Here is a 25,585-nt window from a genome sequence, read left to right as displayed (position 1 = left end):
GAATACCATCAAAATCTACTATTTCTCAACATCTTCAATAAAAATAACGATAAATTTCAAAATCAAAATAAAGCTATATCTCTGAATTACACTTTATTAGGAAAATTATTATTTATCTATCATCAAATATCAAATAAGGAGAAAATTTTTATCATCGAATTCAGGATAAAATCTGATTTCTCGTCATTCCTGATGTGCTTACCTAGTAAATATTAATTAATAAATATAAATAAAATGATGTTATTTTAAAAAAATCTTTATTTTGTTTTCAGATGAGATAAATTAATTTATCTGTTTTATTTTCTATTAGAATGCTTAAATATTTATCAACGAAACGAGAGCCCCACTGTCCCTCTAACATCGGCCCCTTACACCTCTCTCCACTGAGATTCAATCGAGAAGCCTGCGTCACACTCCTTATTAATACCAGAGGCCCTTGCATAAAATCGTAGAAATAAATCCGAAATATTTATTTATATTTTTATAATTTACCTTTCCTAGTGATAACTAATATTTCGAATCTAATATCTCCTGTAGTAAGAAGTTCTCTCCATCCAATATTGCCATATCTATTGTCAAATTATAGTTTTCATATGTCAAATAGACAGCTGAGATACAAAAATAAAGGAGCGTATGATGCTCAGGAATTAAGACGAAGAAGGGAGGAAGAGGGAATTCAACTTAGAAAACAAAAGTGGGAAGAAAATTTGCATAAAAAGCGAATTATGCAAGGAAATGATGAAGGAAATGATGATCTTAATATGGTACAAGATGATGAAGATATCATGTCATCTAATAAAGTTTTATTAAAATTATTCAAAAATATATATTGCTAAATATATAGGTCCCTATTTTAGAAAAAATTTATAGTGATAATATACAAGAACAACTTGAGGCTACTCAACAATATAGACGATTACTATCTCAAGGTTATTCATACATCTTATTTTGTTATTAATTTAATATATAAAGAACCTAATCCTCCTATTGAGCAAGTTATCAACCTAGGTATTGTTCCTAGATTTATACAGTTCTTGGATCAAGAAGATGACTCAATGTTGCAAGTTTAATAAAATTTATTTTCTCTTAACTAATTTATTATCAAAGTTTGAAGCAGCCTGGGCCTTAACTAACATAGCATCTGGCACAACAGAACAGACTAGAGTAGTCATAGCGGCAGGAGGAATTTCAAGGTTTGTAAAACTTCTACAGTCACCTAATCAAGATGTCAAAGAACAAGTAAATATAAATTAGTGTTGATGGTATGTATATAAGTTAGTATAAAATATGTAATTATTTTTTAATTATGAATAAAATGTTTCTGAAATCAACAGACCTGGCTAGATCCATAGCCAATAAATTGGTATAATTTTAAAAATATCTCTAGAGATCTCCTGTTTAATCCATTTTATTTATTAATAATAAATATTTTTTAATGTTAGTAGAGATCTGCATGACCCAAGTAATGATGTGGCCAAAATTTTAATTAACCAATTTTATAAAAAATTGCAAATTTAAGATTTTAGTTAGATATATTTTGCTATTACTTTTGAAATCTTGTGCCATTATATACAAAATCTTGAGGCCTAGGTAATATTTTTTTGGCTAAATTCCTTGCTTAGCTCTTTTTAAAAAAATCTACTAATTCAAGATTTTTGGTAACATTAGCATTGAGCTGAATTAATCTGCTGGTTTGTGCTGAGTCATGTTGATCTCTTGTGGTTAGTGAAATATAGTTATGTTTAGTTAGAACTAGTGCTGTAATGTTACTTTGAAAAAGGAATGTTACTCATAGCATCTGATAAAAGGAACGTGTTAACATTATTTGATACCTTGTGAAAAAAGAATACACATTACTGGCTATTCAAAAACTAACACGTTACTTGTTACTTGAAAAATTAAAGATTCTATACAAAAATTTCCTATACATACATATATATATATATATATAAAATAAATAAAATTATAAATAAAATACTATATTATTTTCCTAATAATATATGATGAATTTCATATCAAATCAACAAAAAAACTCAATATTCAAGCTGACCCTCTCAGAATTTTTTTTATTGGTATTATATACTATAACTAAGAAAAAAAATGAAATTTTACTTCCTTACACCACTTACTTGCTAAGATTTGGGGGTTAAATAGTGAAAAATGATACATTTCGACAAAATTTGTCAATTTCATATATTTCAAAAATAAATAAAGTTAGAGCAATCATTTCACATAGATAAAGGACATTTAATATGACAAATAAATGTGATAAAAACCCAATTAGTGACAAAAACCGGATGTATAAAAACCCGAAATGGCCATAGAAAATAAAGAGATGTATATCTGACTACATTATATTAAATTGGGAATGGGTAAAAAGGGATCAAAATAGAAAACTAATAAATTGATTAATTTTATAAGGAAACAATTTCCAACACAAATATACCATAACACCAAAAGTGCCTTCTAATGATTTGGAAGTTTTTTTGGAGTCAATCAATTAGATTATCAGGAAGAAAATATATTTTAACAAATAATATACTATAATAAATATATTTGATAATTATAATGATTTAAAAAGCATTGATATACCTCTTCTACTACTCTCATGATTTTTAGGAGTGAGTCAAATTTAGAAAATTTGCTACTGTTAAAAGCAAATAAATGATCAATGCACTATTTTCTTTGAATAAAAAGTACAATTTTGTTTTTTATACTTTATATTATATTAAAAAAACTTAAAGGAGAGGTGATTTCTTTTTTAATTTGGAGCAATAGCTAGCTCTTTTTAAAAACACAGTAGGGGAAAAAGAGCTAGCACATTTAAAAAAGGAGCGTTAAAAATTATAGTATTGTTTAGGGCTGTGCCGATATTAAATATCGGATCGGACCGATACCTGTAAAAAACCCGAGCCGATCCTTTTACTAAAAATGCAATTCTTAAAACTTTTGAGTAATGAAACTTTGAATTATTATTACATCATATTTATTATTTTTTTAATAAAAATTTTTTTTTTAAAGTTTTTTTAAAAAAATAGAAAGGAACACCCAAAGTTTTATTTTTAATTTTTTTAAAAAATAACACCAATTTTATTATTTATACTTTAAATAAAAGAATTATTTTAAATATGGTTTCTGAATTATGGGAATATTTTGATTAAGATAAAGAGAATTTTGCAAAATGCGTTATCTGCAGAATTCTAATTTCATGGGGTGGAATAATGAAAAATTCATTTAATACAACAAATATTCGGAAATATTTAAAGCGATTCCATCAAACAGAATTCGAAGAGCTAATACAAAAAGAACTAGAAATATTAGAAAAAACATCAATTTTTTTAAAAAAAGAGCCCTGAAAGTCAGTCAACAATATCAGTCATTCTTAATAAAACTAATATTTGAAAATATTCTGATCCTTTGCCTGAAAATCTAGAGGCTCTTATATTTATTAAAAAAATCTAATATATTATAATTTTTTATGTTAAATATTACAATTTTATAAACCAACATAAAATGGATATATTATTATATTTATTTTATCTATTATAATATAATTTTTTTAAAATTATAGTTGAAATTAAAAAATTAAATTAAATGCATAATTCTTTTGCATAAAAAATATTTATTTCTTAATTACATTTGGTTTAAAGAGGGGTGGTAAAAAATCAATATAAATATCGGATCGATTTTGAACCAATATCGGATCGGATCGGTGAAAAATATGTGGATCGGCACAGCCCTAATATTGTTTATTCGTTGAATTTTACTATTTTTTCACGCACCTTAAATGGAGAAAGAAATTTTTGAGTAGACTATATAGAAATATGAAATTAAGGAAGAGGGGAGTGTTATTTAAAAGAAAATGAAGACAAATTATATATATCAACATAAAAATAGTATGAAAACACAAAATTCTCATAATCATATTTTCCATGAGTGGATTTCAGCCTCCCCCCCTACGCCACTGATGTAAACTGATAAAAAAAAATTTAAATTATATTTAAAAAAAATTAGCACTTTTTTTATAAGAATATTCTTAACTTGTAAATGAGCCTGGAGATTTTGCTCATAGGTGGAAGAAAAGTTTGGACTTCTATTTGCCAAATCTTGAAAAAATTAAACAGACCTTTTTAAAAATCTACACCAATCGGGCTGTTTAATAATACTATCTCTAGGAATGACTATGAATTGATAATTATTTCGATATTTTCACTTATATTCATTTGATTAATATTTTAAATTTTAATTAAATTAAAAAGGATTGATCTATATAAATTTTTAAATTTATAAAATAAGTGTCAAGCTACATATTTAAAAAACATAGTTGAAACTTGGATTAACCATTTTTTTTAAAAAAATAACTTTAACACAAATATTATATTTATATTATTTTACTCTTAACAGAGTGTGTGGGCATTGGGTAATATAGCTGGTGATAGTCCAGAATGCAGAGACTTGGTATTGAATACAAATTGTCTGCCTACAATATTAGAGTAATCAATATTAATATTTAAAAAAATTTTATGGTATTATGACTATTTTTTTATATAAAATATTCAATTTTTTTATACTTATGACAGAATTTTAATGAACCCTAAAACGAGATTATCGATGCAGCGTAACTCAACTTGGGCACTTTCTAATTTATGCAGAGGAAAAGATCCACCTCCCAGCCCTGAAAAGGTTTTTTACCATTAAAATATTTACCCAAAATCTCATAATATCAAAAACAAGGAAAGTATAGTGATTCTAATCATAATAAAGTCAATATGCCTCACTCAACATTCTTAAATTCATATGCATAATACATATGCAAAAAAACAGTTAATAAGGAATATAGTATCCAAAAATAATAGAGAAATTTTTCATCTCCTGACTAGCTTAAATCAAGTTCCCTCTTGCTACAACATTCAGTTTGAACGATGGATCCGAACCACAACTTGTATAACAATTATTATTTACCGAATTGAAACTCTTAAAATTTAACCAGAACCAAACCTCTAAAAAGGTCTGCTAACCGGCTTGAATCTTTTGACATTTTAACTCCATTAAAGATTATTAATAATCAGTTTTGATTGATAAGTATCAATAACTTTTTATATATATTGGTATATTACTGTTTGACGGTGCTACCCAATTTGGCATAGAGAAGTAACCATAGAATTTATTCTTTCTCCATATAGGGATAATTTGACAGAAGAAAATCTTGAAAATATTTTAATTTGTATAGGCTCAATATTATTTTTTAGATAATAGTGATAAAATTTTTAAAAATTGTGATTCTTTTTGCTATTCTATAATGATTATTTACAAAAATGTTTGAATCGGGTTTTAAAGGTTCAACTCTAAATGATGCTCTAATTTTTCGCTAACCGAAATTACCATAAATATTATTTTTATATAATCCTGAATGATATTCTTTCCTATTCGGATCCATGACATAAAACCCTAAATTATATTTGGTACTGATACAAAAATATTTTATTTAATAACACTCTTTTACAGGCTTATCCGATATATCGGACAGGAATTCATATTGCTGATATTTAAGAAAATTCTTATCAGTTTTATAAAATTTTTATTCATTTTTTTTTAAGTCAGAGAAAGCATAAAAACATAAAAAAACAATTTTTTTCGAATGTAAAAATGCGAAAAAGCAGATAAAAGCATGCATCAAATCATTTTAACGAAATTTTGAAACACTCGAAAATTAAATTTATATTATTTGCAATAAGATATTGGTAGATTATTTTTTTCATATTTATGCAGTCATATTTATACATTGTTTTAATAACATTGAAATTAATTATATGAAATGAATTAAAAATTTATTTATTTCTTCAAACAAACTTTGACCTATCTGAATTTAAGTTTACATTTTAAAAAAAACGTCCTTAAAATAGTCCCAGATTGCAAAATACAAACGTTTAATTTAATAAGTTTTATATTTTAATGTAACGTAAAATATTTTATATTATTTTTATATATTATTTAAATCGCAAATAAGGGTAATTAATTCCATGAGAAATCGACCAGCGATTCGGCCGACCATCTCAAAAATGAATGAAACTTGGCATGTTAGTTATTTATGTTGTAATTGTTAATAAAATCAAAATTATATATCATTTTATAGCCCTTAAAATTTTACGTTGGAAAATATAAAAAAATTAAAAAATTTCAAGTGTTTTCTTATTTCCGGTAAAAAAAAAATTAACATTGTTAGGAAGGGATTTATTTTGCGTGTTAATATTCACTAAAAATGTTTATTACCTTTATATTAAACGATTTAATAAAAAATCTCGATAGCCATTTTTGTTTTTTTAATTTTATTTGAATTTTTATTATTTTTATAAATAAAAAATGCAATATAAATGGCGTTATAATTTTTTTATAATATATAATTTTTAATAAAAATATGAATAGTATTGTGATTAAAATTAAAAAATCAATTGTGTATAACCAAGAATGATGTCCTGGGACAATATATAAGCAGGCAGTCCATACAGATATGATTTTATTAGGACGCTATATTGTAAAATAAACATATTTTAAAATTTTATACACAAACAATATAAAAATAAATACCTCTTGTTTTAATCTTATCCCATTTTGTGCTTATTAATAGAATTTCTTGAGACGATAATTTGTAGGTACGTCCTGTCACTGTAATAGGATCTACTATTGTTATTATTTTATTAATGGGTAACTATATCTTTTCCGCAATTGTGTGGTAAAAGAAGGATGGTGATGGACCATGGGGATGTAAAAAGGAAATATATATCTCCTCAGTAATTTCATTCTTTTTTAGTACTATGGCTAACCACCAAAAAATCGTCATAAACACATGTTACGAATCCTTTAATATCAGCAAAAGACAAATTGTCCTCATTTGAGATATTGTTAATTTGAAAGTCCTCTGCATATGAATATATTTTTGATTTAAGTTTAAAACTCAAAGGAAATACAGCATGTATTTCCCGAGTTCTTGAAATGGGACGAGCTAAATTGAATCTTTCTCGTAGTTTAATCTCTTGTAAATTGTATTGTTCGTTGGTTATATATGTAAAATTTACTGATGGCATGTTTTATTTTGCAAATTGATATAAATCAACTGGCGTTAAAATGTGCCCAGAACTGATGTGCTGAAGGCTTGAACGTGCTGCTAATCTTTTTGTTCCGCCAAGGTCGTCACATGGACCTTTTCCATGGGATGTAGCTGAAAAATGCCATTCAGCTTCTACCCCAAAATCTGATTCATGATAACACAGATTTATAAAAAAATTTCTGTTTTTATATTGCGCAGCTGATCCGTCAGAGCAGTAATATAATATATTTTGTTTGGCTTTTTGTTGAATAGATTGGTCAAAGTTTTATCATTTTAGTCTGGTATAAATGTACTGCAATAACATTATGTTGAAGTGACTGATATTACCATATAATTAAGGTTTTCTATATTGCATTATTATTATAATATGCTATCAGGCTTGATTACTATTCAAGTGGAATCTTTGAACAGCGTCTTGGATTATAATTGAATAATTTTCAGAGAAATCACAAATTATCATAAATTCATTTGGTTGTAAAAATGTTTAAGTTTTGAAATATATGATGATTTATTGGTAGCGATGATAGGAATAAAAAAGAAATAAGCTGATAAAATCGTTATTTTCAAATAATAACGATAGTAGATCCACAAAATGGAAGTATATATCTACAAATTATGGCCTTAGGAATTTTTATTAATAAGCGCAAAATTATAATAATTTGAATATAAAATTTTATATGTTTATTTTACAATATAGCGTCAATAAAATAATATCTGTATGGGCTGCCTGCTTACATATTGCCCCAGGACATCATTCTTGCTTATACTTAATTGATATTTTAATTTTAATCACAATACTATTTATATTTTTATTAAAAATTCTATATAATAAAAAAAATTAATATAACGCCATCTATATTGCTTTTTTTATTTATAAAAATAATAAAAATTCAAATAAAATTTAAAAAAGCAAAAATGGCTATCGAAATTTTTTATTAAATCGTTTAATATAAAGGTAATAAACATTTTTAGTGAATATTAACACCCCAAAAAAATTCTTTCCAAACAATGTTTATTTTTTATTTTTACCGGTTATATTTTCCAACATAAAATTTGAATGGCTATAAAATGATATATAATTTGTAACTCTTATTTTTTAAAATAACAAGATTTAATGAAATCACGCACTTCGCGATTTTCGACTTTGAAGGCGATCTTTGGATCTGGTTGAGCTAGCACGCTAAAATTTTGATTTTATTAACATTTACAACATAAATAACTAACATGCCAAGTTTCATTCATTTTTGAGATGGTCGGCCAAAAATCTCCTTTTTTGGTCGATTTGATGTGGAATCACCCATAAATATAGATTGAAATATATAAGATTTTTACAAAAGATATAATATAAAAATAATTAACTATTGTTTAAAATTTAAAAGTAACAAAAATATTTCCGCAAGATGGAATATTTTTAAAAATTTAATTTGTAATGAATGATTTTATAGTATAAAATGACACTTCATATAAAAGTTTTTTATATTTTTGGAAGAATAAATAATTGCAAAATGCATGAAAAATATAGTGTTGTGCAAATTTAATTCAAAATATTTCCATATTTTTTAATTCATTATTATTTAACTTGTAAAAATATCAATTCATTCAATCCAGGTCAACGCCTGCTTAGGTGTACTCACGGCTCTGACTTGTAATGAGGATGCTGACGTGGTGACGGATGCATGTTGGGCTCTCTCTTATCTCTCGGACGGGTTGAATGAGCGGATTCAACCTCTCGTTGAGTGCCCAGGACTTGTTTCCGGACTCGTGAGAGTTTTGGCTCACGCCAAGCCTTCGGTCGTATCAGCGGCTTTGCGGGCTGTGGGCAACATCGTAACAGGCGACGATTCTCAAACGCAGGTATATTATAACTATGATGATGATAATACTTAAGTAAAATTTGGTATATCAGCAAATTGATTTCTTTTTTTATATCTAAAATAAAATAAATACCAACTAAGAAGTTCGAAGGAGGGAATGATGAATGTTTCCTTTAAATAATAATCGAGAATATCTATTTCCTATTTTCAAATCTAAAATAAAATATTGTCCAAACTAATTTTAAACTGAGAGCTTATTTATTGTTATTTAGCAAATAATAAAAATAAATCTGCATGTAAGAATTTGAAAATCAAACTGAATCTTCAAAAATTTATAAAAAAATAGATATCTGAATCTAAATTAAATTTGCTCACTTCGATTTTTTATAACCATTTATCGCTCATTGCTAACTATTTTATTCGTATTATTATGTATTTAAAGTTACCATTACCTGGAGGAAAAACAGAGACATAATTAAATTGCAGGAAATTATAATCAATGAAAATCCGAATAAATTATGATAAAAATAAATAATGAATTCTTATCAGTGATTAAAGATTTGTTTATAGAAAAATAGGGAAGAATACATGAGAACTCTTATTTCATATTTTTAGGGAAATTAATCTTTTGGGATAGATTTTGATCTTTTTATTAGTAGAAATAAAATTGAAATGCCATCCTTCAACATATTTCATAATTTGTTTAGTAATAAAACGCAGTATATAGACAAAAACAAGTTATTAAAATATTATTTGATTGACTATTATTTAATGCAATATGATTATAATTAGTAATTACAATGAACATACAATTTTAAAAATACATATTAGATGCAGATTCCATTTATAAGTTTAGCCACTTTAAGATATAAATTTTGGTACAAAGCTATTTATCGTAACGTTACCTCTATTATAATGTTTATTATAAATAATCCCTCCAAATGATATAAAAAAATTACCTCCTAAAAAAAGAATAATATTTTTTATTTAGAGAAAGAACCTGTTAATTGTTGCCATAATAAAATTCATTTTAAGAGCTAAACTAAATTTTAAATCGTTAATCAAATTTTTTTATATAATTTTATTTTATTTATTCTATAGTTGCATATAACGTTTTTATTAGGTTGTGGTTAGTCCCAATTGTTTAGATTATTTTTTTTACGTAAAATTAGTATGGAATTACTATTTTACATATATTGTTTATTATTCAATTAATATATAATAAAATGATAGGCTGTTATCGATCAATCGGCCCTTCCATTGCTCCGCAGTTTATTAAATCACTCAAAGGAAGCTATTAAGAAAGAAGCTTGTTGGACAATTTCCAATATCACTGCTGGCACTAAAACACAAATACAGGTTATTTGAACATTTTATTAATGTTGTTTTAGGTTTTAACAAGATTATATTAATTAAAATGTGAAATAATAAGGATGATACATTAACCTATCATAATATATTTTAGAAATGTTATGTTTTTAATGGCGCAATAGGGTTAGCAAAATTCATGATTTTTTATAAAAATTGGTTACACATTTTAATCAAATACTATATTAGTTAGAGAAGTAATAATAAATTTTTATACTGGTTAAAGCTTCAGGAAACCCTGTAAGGTTGAAAAAAAACATGTTGATAAATCATGAGTTAATTTGTTTGTCAAATAAAAAACCGATTTCAACTAAAAATTTGATTATTTATGTATTCGGTTTTTAAAACATATCTAACTAGTTTCGCAAAAAGAGAATTAAATATTTTATAAAACGAATATCGTAAAATTTCCTCATTCAAATAAAATTGTTAAACCAAATAATAAAATAATGGTGGTTTTATTATTTTTAATTTGGCGACTATAATTTCCCAACTGGCTGTCTTGATACACAGGGGCGGACTCTGAATTCTAGTTTAGCGGTAAATCAGAAGTTTTCCGCCAGGTCACATTGGTTTATTTTTTTAAAATAGTTTTTATTGGCAAAACTGACCAAAACGATAGGCTAAAATTGTTATTGTTACTTTTAATAAATGGAAAACTAATGTATTACACTATCATATATTTTATTGTAAGATAATTGCAGTTTAATCTAAATTTATATACATATATTTTATGTATAAAATATTGCAAGTATAGTGTCTATAAGAGATTGCTTGCAACTATTAATTAGAAAGTAAATAATTAATGTTTTATTTTATTTGTAAACCCCCATATAAAATTGCACTATTTTAATACTATGTTAGTATATTATATAATGACGAATGTTTTCTTAAATTAACGAGGATATTCTCAAATTGAATTTGGTTTATTAGTTTACGTTCCCCTGACATAAGTAGAATAGCTTATAATTTGCCTTGTCTGTTCTGTAAACGTTACTGCAAAAAAGAAACGCGTTACCGATACTCGTTGCCTTTTTAAAAATGGAACGCGCGTTACAGGCTATTCAAAAAAGTAATGGGTTACTCGTTACTTAAAAATTAAATATTATATGCAAAAAATATATTAATTTTTTTCCCTACAATGTATAATATAAATAAAACTATGCAAATAAAAAATTAAGATCTTTTTATAAAAAAAGTTTTCATAATAAAATTTTACAAAAATGATATATTATATATAAGATAACATAATTAACAATTTTTTATTTATTTTTAGCAACAATTGATTTTCAAAATTTTTGATCAGACAATCAAGAGCGCTTTATGCTCAATACATCTTTATGGGAGAGTTGTATTATATTTAATAAATAAAAATTTTAATTCGGGGAATTTATTATTGACAAAAAAAACACAAAAAGGAAACAAGAGGTTCAAATATTAATTATATCAGAAAAATTACTAAGACTAAATTCTACTATAAGGCTAAACTCAGAATGCAAACTATCAAATTAAATGCTAGGCAAACTAATTTTCGGATCTATATCTTTATTAAATAAAACTATATCAAATTACAAGGGTCAAAAATTAAAGGCGCAAAATATTATCATAATTTAAAAAGGTTTTATTACCATAAAAAAAGGTTATCAAAAATTTAAAAGTCACAAAAAATATAAAAATCGAAAAGTCATAAAAATTAAAAAAGTGTTTCTTTGTTCAAAAAAAATATAAACAAAAATCTTTGTCAGAAATGACTGACATTTCATTAATTAAAAACTAATATAAATATATATTTATAAAACTTGATTGACATTTCTACTAAAATAAGTATCATTTATGACAATTATAAATATAAATATTTAAAGAATTATCTTTATTTTGAAAAAGGTTAATAGATCATCTTTACAAGGATCTTCATTCATTTCCTCATCAAAATTTTTTTATCTTTATCAAAAAATAATCTGGTATGTGTATTGAATAAAGGAATTACCTCTGCTCTTTCTTTATCAAGATCTTTTCTCAAACTGTAAATAAGTACTAGCATTTTTCCTTTGCTTTTACCAGGGTTGTGCATTTGACCGGTCAAATACAATTCGGTCAATTGACCGATATTTGACTGGTCAAATACGGTCAAATATGGTCAAATTCAAATAAATGTTTTTTACACCAATATTAACTTTATTTTGCATTTATATAATATTATAATAAATCTATGTATAATAATAAATATCATAATATTTTTTAATTCATTCTATAGTCAATGTTTCACCCTCCGTGGCAGAGTCTTGTTCCGATTCATATTCAATATCATTATTTTCTTTAATATTTTTAATCAATCTTAAATTATGATACACTCTTACTAATTTTCCTGCTGTAGAAGCCTTTAATCTATTTCTGTTTTTCGTGTGAATATTTCCCCAAACCGACCAATTTCTTTCAGAAGAAGAAGTCGATCTAGGAAATGTTAGTAAAATATTAGCTACTTCTCTTAATGGGCAAGGTGGGCAAAATGCATTCCACCAACTTGAGGCCGAAATTTGATTGTTTCTTATGGAAGTTACAACTTTCCACATATTATGGCTATTAAATATACCGCTTTTGCTTCTGAAATTTACTATATTACTCAAAATATTTTGATTATCACCACCTTGTAAAATACCCAATTTTTGTATTATATTACATGCTTCATCAAATTCAGTATTAGTAAGATGCTCCCCTTGATATTGGGGGTCCAATAAATAAGCAGCATTGTGAGCACATGTATTTATATCAGTTTTTCTCTTTTCAAACATAACCTTAATTTTTTTTTCTTGAGATGGAGAAAATATAGAATCATGGCATGATTGTATTATGTGTTTTTCCAAATTAAGCATCTCGTTTTTTACTTGGGCCAAAGTACATTTATCCCCTTGCACTTTCTACAATGAGGTAGCTAAAGGTTGGAGTATAGCTAAAAATTTTAAATTTTTCGTCCAAAATTCTTCGTTTAATATATTATTGGTAATTTCTATGGGACAATTATCACAAACAGCTTCTTCAACAACTGATGCTTTTAGAGCTTTCTTGCATATTTGAATTTGCTCCATACATTTTATTGACGATGCCCATCTTGTTTGGCTAATTGTACTTAATGTAGATGGTATGCCATGAAGATTCTTATTACGGGAAAATACTGCAGCTGGTATGTGTTTATTCTTGAAAAATTTAACAATTTTTTTAATTATTGAAATATGGTCACTGAAGGCGTCCAATCGTTCAAAATCGTGAAAGAATAACTGCAATGTATGCGCTGCACAACCATAACATTGTATATGATTATAAATAGATTCAGATTTTAGAATTCTCCAGGCTGCTTTCATGTTAGCGGCATTATCAGTAACTAAAGAATATACTTTTACCGGATTCAATTCATGAATTACATTTTTAAATTCCTGGGCAATATAATCTGCCGTATGGCGATTTTCCTCAGTATTTAGAAATTTGTAGAACACTGGAACAGGCGTCATCACCATAAAATTAATAATACTCTCGTTTCTAATGTTGCTCCAGCCATCTGATACAATTGATAAGTAAGGAGCTTTATCTATTATATCTGCAACTCTCACCTCCATATCACCTGACGCTTTGTCTAGAAGATATCCAGCCAGCTGCCTTCTCCTGGGTAATGTGTAAATAGGACATATTTTTTTAAAAAATTCTTGGATGTAGGGATTTTCAGTGATGTGGAAAGGTAAATTGCTTGCATATACAGCCTTTGCAAACAATTGATCCAGCTCATTTTTTTCTTTGGGATTAATTCTATCTATGAAACCGGTTATACAAGATTGAGATTTATATTTAATCGCCTTGCTTGTAGATTGATTAGAAATAAGGGAATCAAATTCTCCTGAGTCACAAGACAAAATATTGTTCATTTGATAATCATTCTCACTAATTTCACCCAATTCTTCATTAGAGTTAGACTTAGAAGTATTACAAATTACATTTGTGATATTTTTTGTAGAGGCTGATATTTTGGAATTTGAATAAAATTTTTCCTTAATTATAACAGGGCACATAGTACAGCTGCTTAATAAATGTTTGACCATTCTATCAACGTGGGTGATATAGGACAGGACATCTTGCAAAACTTGCACACGCTTTAACTGATTTACCATCGCGTACTTCTTGAAAATGTTTCCAAACATGATGCTTTGGTTTGACCATAATCCCTAATATATTAAAATTTAACAAAAAATGATTTTGATTATTGTAAAGTTAATCAATCTTAACTATTTTATAATTATCGACCAATTATTCCAATAATTTCTTAATATTATAAATATAATATAATAAACTTTTTACCAGAATTGAATAATATTCCGTAAATCTGACCAGAACAATTAAAATGAAAATTAATTTTAAAAACCAAATATAGCAAGTGTAAGTAAAACAAATGAGAATTAATATAATTTATACTCGGCTAAATATGAAATAAAATTTAAATTTATTAAAAAATAAGAATGAAAAAATTATATTATGATTATAATAATCGGGTATTTTTATTTTTTTTAAGAAAAATGAATTGAAAAAAATAAAGAAGGCATGGGCAAAAAAATAACTAAAAATATTACTATATTTAGAAAAATTACATATTTATATTTTAATAAAAAAATAATAAGATTGATAAACATGCTTTTAATGCATACTAGTTAATTATATCAAAATATTTATTCGCCATTAATATTTTAGAGTATTTGACCGTATTTGACCAGTCAAATACTCCTCCGGTCAATTGACCAGTCATCAATTGACCGAATTTGACCGGTCAATTGACTGACATGCCAACCCTGGCTTTTACCCATGACCAATCCAATTTAAATAGCGGGTGAATTATTGCGGATAGTATATATGCATCTTTATAGATGTGTTTGTATCTATTGAAAATAAAAGATAATCAAAATATAGCTTGTAAGTATTATTTGAACTGTATACCTTTTATCTATGCCTTCCAGGATTGAATAAATAGGCGGCTTATGAAATTATTTAAAGCCATTTTTTAAGTTTTAATATTATAATAGTTATAGTGGGAGTGAGATAACTCAAATACATTTTTTTCTCGCTCTCTAAAATTGAAAGAGCCTTAATCATATATATACATTCCTTAATTAACACTAACCATACAATATTCATCCATGAAACGATTCAAAATCTCTGTAATTTAGATTTTACAAGATTCGTAAAATTTTTGGCAATTCTCCTTAATAAGATTATCTCACGGAGTTATAAAAAGAATTCCATCTTGTTACAACCGGTTTAATCAGATATCTTCACATGTATTCCTTAAAAATGGCTGCACAGTTTGAAGATTACCTATGTTTATTCCACAATAGCTTACACTTAGAAATTGTAATTTTTGAGATGGTTTTAAAATGGACATCGTTACATGCCTTTTCAATATCAACACTTGCAATGAGATTTAAAGTATGTGCTGAACAGGAATGATGCTTAGGTTAGTATACAATATTATCATTAGTATTTTGTTTTTCAAATAGATCAAATAATGGCAGAGGAGCTATTTCATCATCCTCCTCTGCTTGTTCATATACTCTAATAGATTTTTAATAAATATATTATAATTTTTTTACTTGATAACTTTTATATAATTTCTAGCATTGTCGGTTACCCATTTGGTCACTTTATTTTGTATCTATATGTGGTAAAAATTTCAATTATTATTTTTGCTAGATAATCAAATGTGTGTTTTTGGTTTAGCCTTTTATAAGCTAAGCAGGCTGAAACCCTCTCAAGAGTTTCTAGGTGTAACCAGTGGGTCATTCCATATCAAATCAATCACTTTACAACCTGACCATCTCAGATTTTGCTGAAATTTTGTATATAAGTTAATGAAGTGTTGTAATTGACGAATCCAAAATATTAGCCCCTTAACTCTACTAGAACCGGAGATATAGGGTCTCAAAGTAGCTCTGCGAGGTCATTTTTCGAAAAAAATGATTTTTTAAAATCGGGATAACTTTAATATTTAATGCAGTATATTTATCTATCATGGCTCATTTTATAGCCCTAAGTAAACTCTTCCACATATTTAAATAAAATTAATTTTTAATTTATAAATTTTTTTTAAATTGCGGTCAAAAATTTGTAATTAATTTTTTTAAATTTTAGTATAATTTTTTTTTCCAATTTTCATATATTTTGTAAAGAGTATCAAGAACTGTTCATATAAAAATTTTCAGAGTGGTAAAATAAGAATTAAGTAGAAAAATTCCAAAAAATAAAAAACCGCTAGCGTTAATTTAAATAGTTTAAAATTTAATTTTTGAAAATATAAGTCAATTATTTATATCCTATAATATAATATTTGTTGAATAAAATCGGAATTTAGCACAAAAATAAAATTTCCGCTAGATAGCGCAAGTATTTTAAAATAGATAAAAACCTCATTTTTGTGAAATATGTCAGCATATATTTTTATTTATCCTATAATATTTATTAATTTAATTCATAGTAAAATTACTTCTAGTACAGAAGCTTGGTTATATTGATTTCTGTAAATTTAATTTGTTTACAACCATTTCGGATTCTTCACGAATTAGATTATAAGTTCTTCATGTAGTGGTCAAAAGATTGACAACAGTTAGAATATTACTTTTCGTAAGAATAAGAATATCGGGTATCTATTGAGAATATTACTTTCCGTAAGAATAAGAATATCGGGTATCTATTGATAATAAAAGGAATTAGATGGTCCATTAGGGTGTAAAAATATAACCTTTACCTCCTCAGGACTAATAATGGCTAGTATATAAGCCACCCACCATTCATTATCATAAATGCATGTAACATACCCTTTTATATCATTGGTTGTTACCTCGCCTATTCGATTTTGAATATTTTGTGTTGTGGTTTGAATAGCACTGGAATATTTTTTCGTAATTATTTGTGATAAGCTAACAGGATAATCGGAATGAATTTTTTGAGTTCCAGGAATGGAAAGAACTTTTGAAAACCTATCTTTTAAAAATTCTTTCTCCTCTTGGTATTCTTCATGGGATGTATAAGAAAAATTAATATTTTTTATATTTTCCTCAGCGAATTTGAAGAATTCGCAAGAAGATTTTATTTGATTTTCATAAGGTCGTTGTAAATTGGCCCATGCAGTCAAGCGTTTCACAGTTCCTCCTATTCCGCAGGCACTTTTCCCATGTGCAGTAGCAAAGAAATGCCATTCTGCTGAGATACCGAAGTCTACCTGATGATAACAAGTTTATGAAATTTTTCCTGTTTTTATATTGGGCCGCGGAATAATAATAAATGTATTTAGGCTCTGATAAAAAGTAATTTTTTAGAAAGTTTATTAATTTTTTTTGAAATAAATGAAATAAGCACGTATTATGTTCCAGCGACTCGGATATGGCAACATAACTATATGATTCAATGAATTATTAACTTTGTAATATATTACAAAGGGATGTAGGGTGACCTGGGAAGTGGCCCAATGGTAACTGTATTTCATCTTGAAGTATGAAAGAATAATTTTTAGAAAAATTGCAGATAACCAAATAATGATCTAAGCTCTAAGTTGTAATTAAGATTTTGATGGAATCTATTTTGCTGTTCAGTAATAAAAGAATGGAGAGTCAAAATAAATATTTTATCAAATAAGTAATTAAGAAATTTGTCAGCAGTTTGTGTTAGGGTCTCTAGACTGGTTCTGTCTACAGCTATCCATTACTTGAACGTTATCCTGTTTATATCATGTGCAATTAATAAATTTTCTAATTTAGCCCTTAATGTTTGGTCCCTAGGACATTCATGACATTCGCCAAATTAACAGGCTGGCAGTGGAGGATTGCAAATCATTTTTGGAATTATGTCTTTGTAAGTCTTTATCTCAAAATCCTTATTTTTTGTTAAGGTTGCTAAATTGCTCCCGATTAGTATTAATTTATCATTTTAATGTATGTGGCAAACGCAATCTTTAATGTTGATATTAGAAAATTCAGACATCCATGGACATACCTTACGTAGTCCCTTCTTTGATAAATGCTTTTTTAAAAAGGATTTTTACAAATCATGATATTCAAATTTAAATAGTATTAATTAATTTTAAAAATAGATAAAATTCTTTAAAAATAGACAACTGGAATTGAAAAATTTATTTGGAAAAAAAATCGATAATTAATTTAAATCATATTTATCTATATTAGAATATTTGCGCTATCTAGCGGAAATTTTATTTTTTTGCTAAAATGCGATTTTATTTAACAAATATTATATTGTAGGATAAATATAAGGTGTAGATTGACTTATATTTTCAATAATTAAATTTTAAGCTATTTAAAATTATTAACGCCATCTAGCGGATATCTTATTTTTTGGATTTTTTCTACTTAATTCTTATTTTGCCACTCTGAAAATTTTAATATGAACAGTTCTTGATACTCTTTACAAAATATCTGAAAATTGGCAAAAAAAATTTATACAAACATTTAAAAAAATTAATTACAAATTTTTGACCGCAATTTAAAAATATTTTATAAATAAAAAATTAATTCCATTTAAAATATGTGGAAGAGTTTACTTAGGGCTATAAAATGAGCCATGATAGATAAATATACTACGTTTAATATTAAAGTTAACCCGATTTTAAAAAATCATTTTTTTCGAAAAATGACCTCGCAGAGCTACTTTGAGACCCTATATCTCTAGTAGAGTTAAGGGGCTAATATTTTGGATTCGTCAATTACAACACTTCATTAACTTATTACCAAATTTCAGGAAAATCTGAGATGGTCAGGTTGTAAAGTGATTGATTTGATAAGGAATGACTAGTGTACCGTCATTCCTAAGTAAGAACTTTTTTAAAAGACATTATTATCAATCTATAAAATATATATTTTATTTACCGATGATAAGCTGACCAAGAATCCGTAGTTGTACAGGCAATTTTTGGGATACACAATAAATCCACTAATTTATTTGCCATAGTGTCATATGCCTTGTTAATTTTTAATACGAGGGTAGGCCTAGACATCACATTTTTAGTTGACTGCAATTTTTTGATAATATTAATAAATGCAGTGCTTTCACAATTGAAAATGATTGCAATTCTACAATTACAAAATTAAAAACGAAATCATCAACAACTAATTGTGCTATTTTTATCTTTGATATAGATGGATTCTGCATCTCAATGAGTGTGAGTTGATTGGCTTAAATTTTTTTACTATTCAAATGTTCATTAATCTCTTTCATTTTTGAGGAATGTACAGTCAATAATTTTTTAATTAAAATATTATTAATTTCTGAATATTTTATTGAAAATAACTTAACTTTTTCAATAATTGAAGATAAATTTTAAAAATTTAATTGCATTTTTTAATCTTTTAGGAAAACATTAATAATTGAATTATGATTGCCAAAGAAAATTATTTATTATCTTTATCAGAATTCAGTATTATCATTTAAAATCAGGAAAAATATCTAGATTCAGTTCTATAAAACTATTGCTTCATAGTTTTATTCCATATATATATGTCGTATTGGGATACGGAATCATGTGGGATTCTTACCTTCTTCTTGTTACCTCTAGAAGAATATAACTAATGGCGTTCCTTTTCTTCAAAAAAGGTAATGACGTTAGTAACGACGTTATCTTTTTGACGATACTTTACAGCACTAGTCTTGTCCAATACTAGCCTACAATCTATTTTTTATTATTTTTAATTTCTAATGCTTTGTTCATAGCTTATTTGAGTAACTTATGATGATATATATTCCTTGGAAGGTGTAGGCCGCTATGGATACCTTCATTGTTATCTGAATCCAAGACTTCCTCCCATTCCATAATTTGGGCGATTTTTTCTTTAGATATCTTATTTACAAGATTTTTATTTCCATATATTTTAGCAAAAAAAGTAAATTATTGACGACTGGGGATTTTCACTAATTCAGATATTGTGTCTAATAATTCTTTGATACCCGCCATAAATATGCTTGTAAAATGGCAATTCATATTCTATGACAAAATAATTCATTTAAGTTGAGTGCCAATTCTTTTGCCTTACCTTCAATTGAAAAATCCAAATTAGTAATTGATAATTTGGTAACTTCACCCATAGTCTATTCAGCTAAACTAAGAATATCACAATTTTTTCATGACAATGGCCCAATTGTTTCAAAAAAATTTCTAAAAAAATCATGCTGTTAATAGTGTTTTAAATTTTAATAAGTTTTCAAAAATGATTGTGTCTCGGAAGAAATTTTAGTTTTAAACTATTGTAAATCTATATATATTGTAAGGTAGTGATCTGCATCGGGCCTAATTTTTCTAGCCCGGCCAGGCTCGAAATTTTTTTAAAAAAGTTCTGCCGGTCAGGCCTGAACCAGAAATTTTTTAAAAAAAATTACAGATCCGACCTGGCCTGGAATTATTTAAATATAGAAATTAATTTTTATAATTACTCAAAATAAAATCAAATATTTTTATTTTACATAAAAAATTCAATATAAAATTGATAAATTAAATATATTTAAAAAAAATTTCCAAAGTCCGACCCACCCAGCCCGAATTTTTTCAAAAATATTAGGCCCGGCCTGAATCCGATTATTTTAAATAGAATTAGGCCGGGCCTAACTTTGCAGATCTCTATTGTAAGGCATTTATTGTAATAGGCAGCAAGGAATCTTCTCCATATACCCGTGTGTAGTGTTGCGTAATCGGCTAAAAACTACCCCTAAGCCTAAAAATTGGCTAAGCCTAAAAATTGGCTAAGTCTAAAAATTGGCTAAGCCTAAAAATTGGCTAAAATAAATTAGTTAAAAATTCTGCATTGATGCCTAGCATTAATTATTATTTATTTATTTTAGTAAAACAATTTATTTTATTTATATTTAATGTAAATATCTTATTATATTTTTTAATTTATATTGTTATATTTTGAAATGAAAATAAATTTATTTATTTGATGTTTTTTTAATAAAAAAAATAATATGCTCCTATTGTAAAAATGTAATATTCTTTATATAATTTATTAGTGATTTTCATAATCTTCTTTGTAAATACATCTTTTATTGAGGAATTATATTGTAAATTTATTAGATAAAAAAACAATCTTTTAGGTGTAATCTTTTATAATTTTTTTTTATCAATTAGGTAAAATTATCTATTTTTTTATTAAATGAGGTGTTTTTTTAAAATGATTATTTAAAAATATTTATATTAAACTTTTTTAATGTTATTTTATATGATCTTTTTAAGGATAATATTTTTTAATGTGAGAATTGTAATAATCGTTATTTTTAAAGTATTTTGAATTTTTTTGACGAATATATGTTAAAATAAGTATTGATAACATATTTAAATAAAATTTAGTGAAGATGTACCGCAGAAAAGTGACAATTGTCATTATCATTATTTTTGAATTTTTTTGACGAAAATATGTTAAAATAAGTATTGATAACATGTTTAAATAAAATTTAGTGAAGATGTACCATAGAAAAGTGACAATTATCATAATCGTTATTTTTGAATTTTTTGGACGAAAATATGTTTAAATAAGTATTGATAACATGTTTAAATTAAATTTAATGAAGAAGTACCGTAGAAAGTGACAATTGTCATAATCGTTATTTTTAAAGTTTTTTTAATTTTTTTGAAGAAAATATGTTAAAATAAGTATTGATAAGACGTTTAAATAAAATTTAGTGAAGATGTACCATAGAAAAGTGACAATTATCATAATCGTTATTTTTATAGTTTTTTTTAATTTTTTTGACCAAAATATGTTAAAATAAGTATTGATAACATGTTTAAATAAAATTTAGTGAAGATGTATCATAGAAAAGTGACAATTGTCATAATCGTTATTTTTATAGTTTTTTTAATTTTTTTGACAAAAATATGTTAAAATAAGTATTGATAACATGTTTAAATAAAAATTTAGTGAAGATGTACTCTAGATAAGCGACAATTGTCATAATCGTTATTTTTAAGTTTTTTGAAGCAAATGGGTTAAAATTAGTGCTATAATTAATTTTATAGGTTAAGAAATTAAAATACAAATATTTATTTTTTTTAAGCTAAAGATAATTTGATTGATAAATAATCAATTATTAACGATATTTTTTTTTGTAATATTTTTATAAAATTTGATGTAAATATTAATAAAAATTTTTTATTAAATATTTTTAAAGGTGATTTTTATTCATACTAAGTGTTGTTTATGAATTTTTAAATTTTTTTTTTGTAAATAATTAATTTATGAGATAGTAGAGGTGTTATTTGCATGACCCTAATTTTTATAATATAAAAATTTCGTCCCGGCTCCTTTTTTCAAAAAAAAATTAAGCCTGGCCAGGATTTTTAGTCCGTATACTTTATATATTTAGGGCCGGCCCGTCCTGGATTTTTTTAATGTTGCTTTATGTTAAATATGTTATCAACTTATTTTAGCCTATTTACGTCAAAAAACTTTAAAAACTACGATTATGACAATTGTCATTTATCTATGGTACATCTTCACTAAATTTTATTTAAACATGTTATCAATACTTATTTTAACATATTTTCGTCAAAAAAATTAAAAAAACTTTAAAAATAACGATTATGACAATTGTCACTTTTCATTGGTATATCTTCACTAAATTTATATTTACACATGTTATTAATACTTATTTTAACATATTTTCGTCAAAAAAATTCAAAAAACTTTAAAATAAACGATTATGACAATTGTCACTTTTCTATGGTACATCTTCGCTAAATTTTTATTTAAACATGTTATCAATACTTATTTTAATCTATTTTCGTCAAAAAAAATAAAAAAACTTTAAAAATAACGATTATGACAATTGTCACTTTTCTATGGTACATCTTCATTAAATTTTATTTAAATATGTTATCAATACTTATTTTAACATATATTCGTCAAAAAAAATCCAAAAACTTTAAAAATAACGATTATGACAATTCTCAAATATTATCTTTAAAAAGATCATATAAAATAACATCAAAAAAGTTTAATATAAATATTTTAAAATAATTATTTAAATAAAACACCTCATTTAATAAAAAAATAGATAATTTTACCTAATCATAAAAAAAATAATAAAAGATTTCACCTAACAGTTTGTTTTTTTATCTATAATTCTTCAATAAAAGAGGTATTTACAAAGAAGATTGTGAAAATCATTAATAAATTATATTAAAAAGAATATTACATTTTTACAATTGCAGCATATTATTTTTTTTATTAAAAAAACATCAAATAAATAAATTTATTTTCATTTCAAAATATAACAATATAAATAAAAAATATTAAATCATATCATGTTTATTTGTTGATAATAATAAAATATTTACATTAAATATAAATAAAATAAATTGTTTTACTAAAATAAATAAATAATAATGCAGAATTTTTGACTAATTTTTTTTAGCCAATTTTTAGGCTTAACTGATTTAGGTTAAGCCGATTTATTCACCTAAAATCTCTGCTAAGCCGTTTTATAGTAGGCTAAAATTAGCCGATTACGCCAGACTACCCATGTCATAGTTGATCCCACTATCTTGTTTCCATGATAATTTGAAGTCTTCACAAATTTTCTGGCTTAGGGAAATACATACGTTTATAAGATTCTCCGGTGGCTATAGATATGTAATGGACTCCCCTGGAAACTAATATATGCACATGACCTCTTATTAATGGCAAACAGTAAGGAAGTATTGAAGGATAAAATTAGTAGATGGAATATGACTGGAAGCAAAGGGCGTGAAAATTGGCTTTGTGGTGTATGTGGAAAAGGAGTTGTTAGAAATTCAATCCAATTCACCAGATGCCAGTAATGGGTGCATAAAGTATGTTGCGGGGAAAAAAGAAATCTAATGTTTGCAAGAATGATTTTTATTTGTAGAATGTGCATAAAAGATGTACATAATACTGATAACGTAGAAAATAGTTTGGATATTGGCAATGGGTTAACCCTTGAAAAGTGGAAAGGTTTTGCTATTGTAGATTATGCTGTTGTTGCAAGGGTCAGATAATCATGGAAGAAGTTCAGAGAGATGTCATCTATTCTAATAAATAAAAACGTCTCTGAAGTTAAAGGGGAAAGTCTACATAAGCTGTTTGAGGAGTTGTTTAGTTTATGGAGGCGAAACATGGGAAATGAAAGAAAGTGGCCTGCAAAGCGAAATTAAGAATAACAGATGAGGATGATTAGATGGATGTATGTGGTATCTCTGAGAAAGAGTAAAATAGCAAGGAGTTGTGAGCAAGAATGTGTATAGAAGTTTTTGGAATGGTAAGGGGAGAAATAGACTAAGATGGATTGAACATGTGGAATGTAAGATAAAAGATGAATTGGTAAAGAGATGCACTTTGATGGAAGTAGGAGGATCAAGACCTAGAGGAAGACCCAAGATAACGTGGATTAAGGTGATAACTGTTGATATGAGAAAAATGAATCTTACAAATATTGATGCTCAGGACCGTCAAAATTGGTAAAAATAAATCATAGGGAAAGCTGGTCAAACCTGGAAATTGCCATTAAATTGAGAAAAAGAAGAATATATAACAGGGTTGGGCCGTATTTTAATTTTTTTAAATATACCCGGTCCAGTCCAAAAAAAATTTTTTTTCTGAAATCCCATGTATATTTTATATCGCCATTATTATATATAAAAATTATAATATATTTTAAAATAATCTGTGCTGAGCCTGAATTTTTTTTTTAATAATCCAGGCTGGGCCATTTAAAGACAAAAACAAAACCAGGCTGGGGTGTAATTTTTAAAAAAATAATCCGAGCCGGGCCTTGCAAATATATATATAAATCATTTGTGAAATATATAAATATGATAAAGATTTTTAAAAATTCTATTTATTAAAATGTTGTAATATATTTTAACCCATCGTTTTGGTCAATTTTGTCATAAAGATATAACTATTTAAAAAGAATAAGCTGTATGGCCCGTCAGAAGGCCTAGCAAAAACAGGTCGTAATCCCGCAAATCGGGGTATGGTGAAGCTCCCATATAAACGAGACCTCGAGGTTTTCCTACGTGACTGACACATTCCCAGTCCGCCCCTGGGTGAGATTTATTCAGCTGAAATTGTATAGAGAACAATGTGATTTGCTTGTATATATTATATATAATGGTTGTTGAAAATTACTTTTGAAACGTAACTAGTTGTATTCTCAAAAAGTAACTAGTTATAGTTATATTTCAAAAATAACTAATTACATTATAAGCTACTTTATAACTCATTTTTATAACGCCATCATTTTTCTATTT

At 26.1% G+C, this 25,585-nt stretch overlaps 1 protein-coding gene across 1 annotated transcript in view; it reads left to right on the top strand.

Moving 5' to 3' along the window:
• Nucleotides 1–510: 510 nt before the first annotated feature.
• The window catches only part of LOC135922626 (importin subunit alpha-6-like), a 61,792-nt gene continuing 36,717 nt past the window's right edge, over nucleotides 511–25,585 (top strand). The window contains exons 1-9 of the mRNA XM_065457036.1: nucleotides 511–543; nucleotides 587–800; nucleotides 845–929; nucleotides 973–1,064; nucleotides 1,108–1,239; nucleotides 4,405–4,493; nucleotides 4,581–4,683; nucleotides 8,714–8,959; nucleotides 10,153–10,278. Coding sequence (XP_065313108.1) covers nucleotides 594–800; nucleotides 845–929; nucleotides 973–1,064; nucleotides 1,108–1,239; nucleotides 4,405–4,493; nucleotides 4,581–4,683; nucleotides 8,714–8,959; nucleotides 10,153–10,278 — 1,080 coding nt within the window. The 5' untranslated portion in view covers nucleotides 511–543; nucleotides 587–593. The remainder of the gene's footprint in view (nucleotides 544–586; nucleotides 801–844; nucleotides 930–972; nucleotides 1,065–1,107; nucleotides 1,240–4,404; nucleotides 4,494–4,580; nucleotides 4,684–8,713; nucleotides 8,960–10,152; nucleotides 10,279–25,585) is intronic.

Source organism: Gordionus sp. m RMFG-2023, chromosome 1, assembly GCF_954871325.1.
Source record: "Gordionus sp. m RMFG-2023 chromosome 1, tfGorSpeb1-WG-v2, whole genome shotgun sequence".
Taxonomy (NCBI): Eukaryota; Metazoa; Nematomorpha; class Gordioida; order Chordodea; family Parachordodidae; genus Gordionus; species Gordionus sp. m RMFG-2023.
This window is presented reverse-complemented; position numbering and strand designations above follow the sequence as displayed.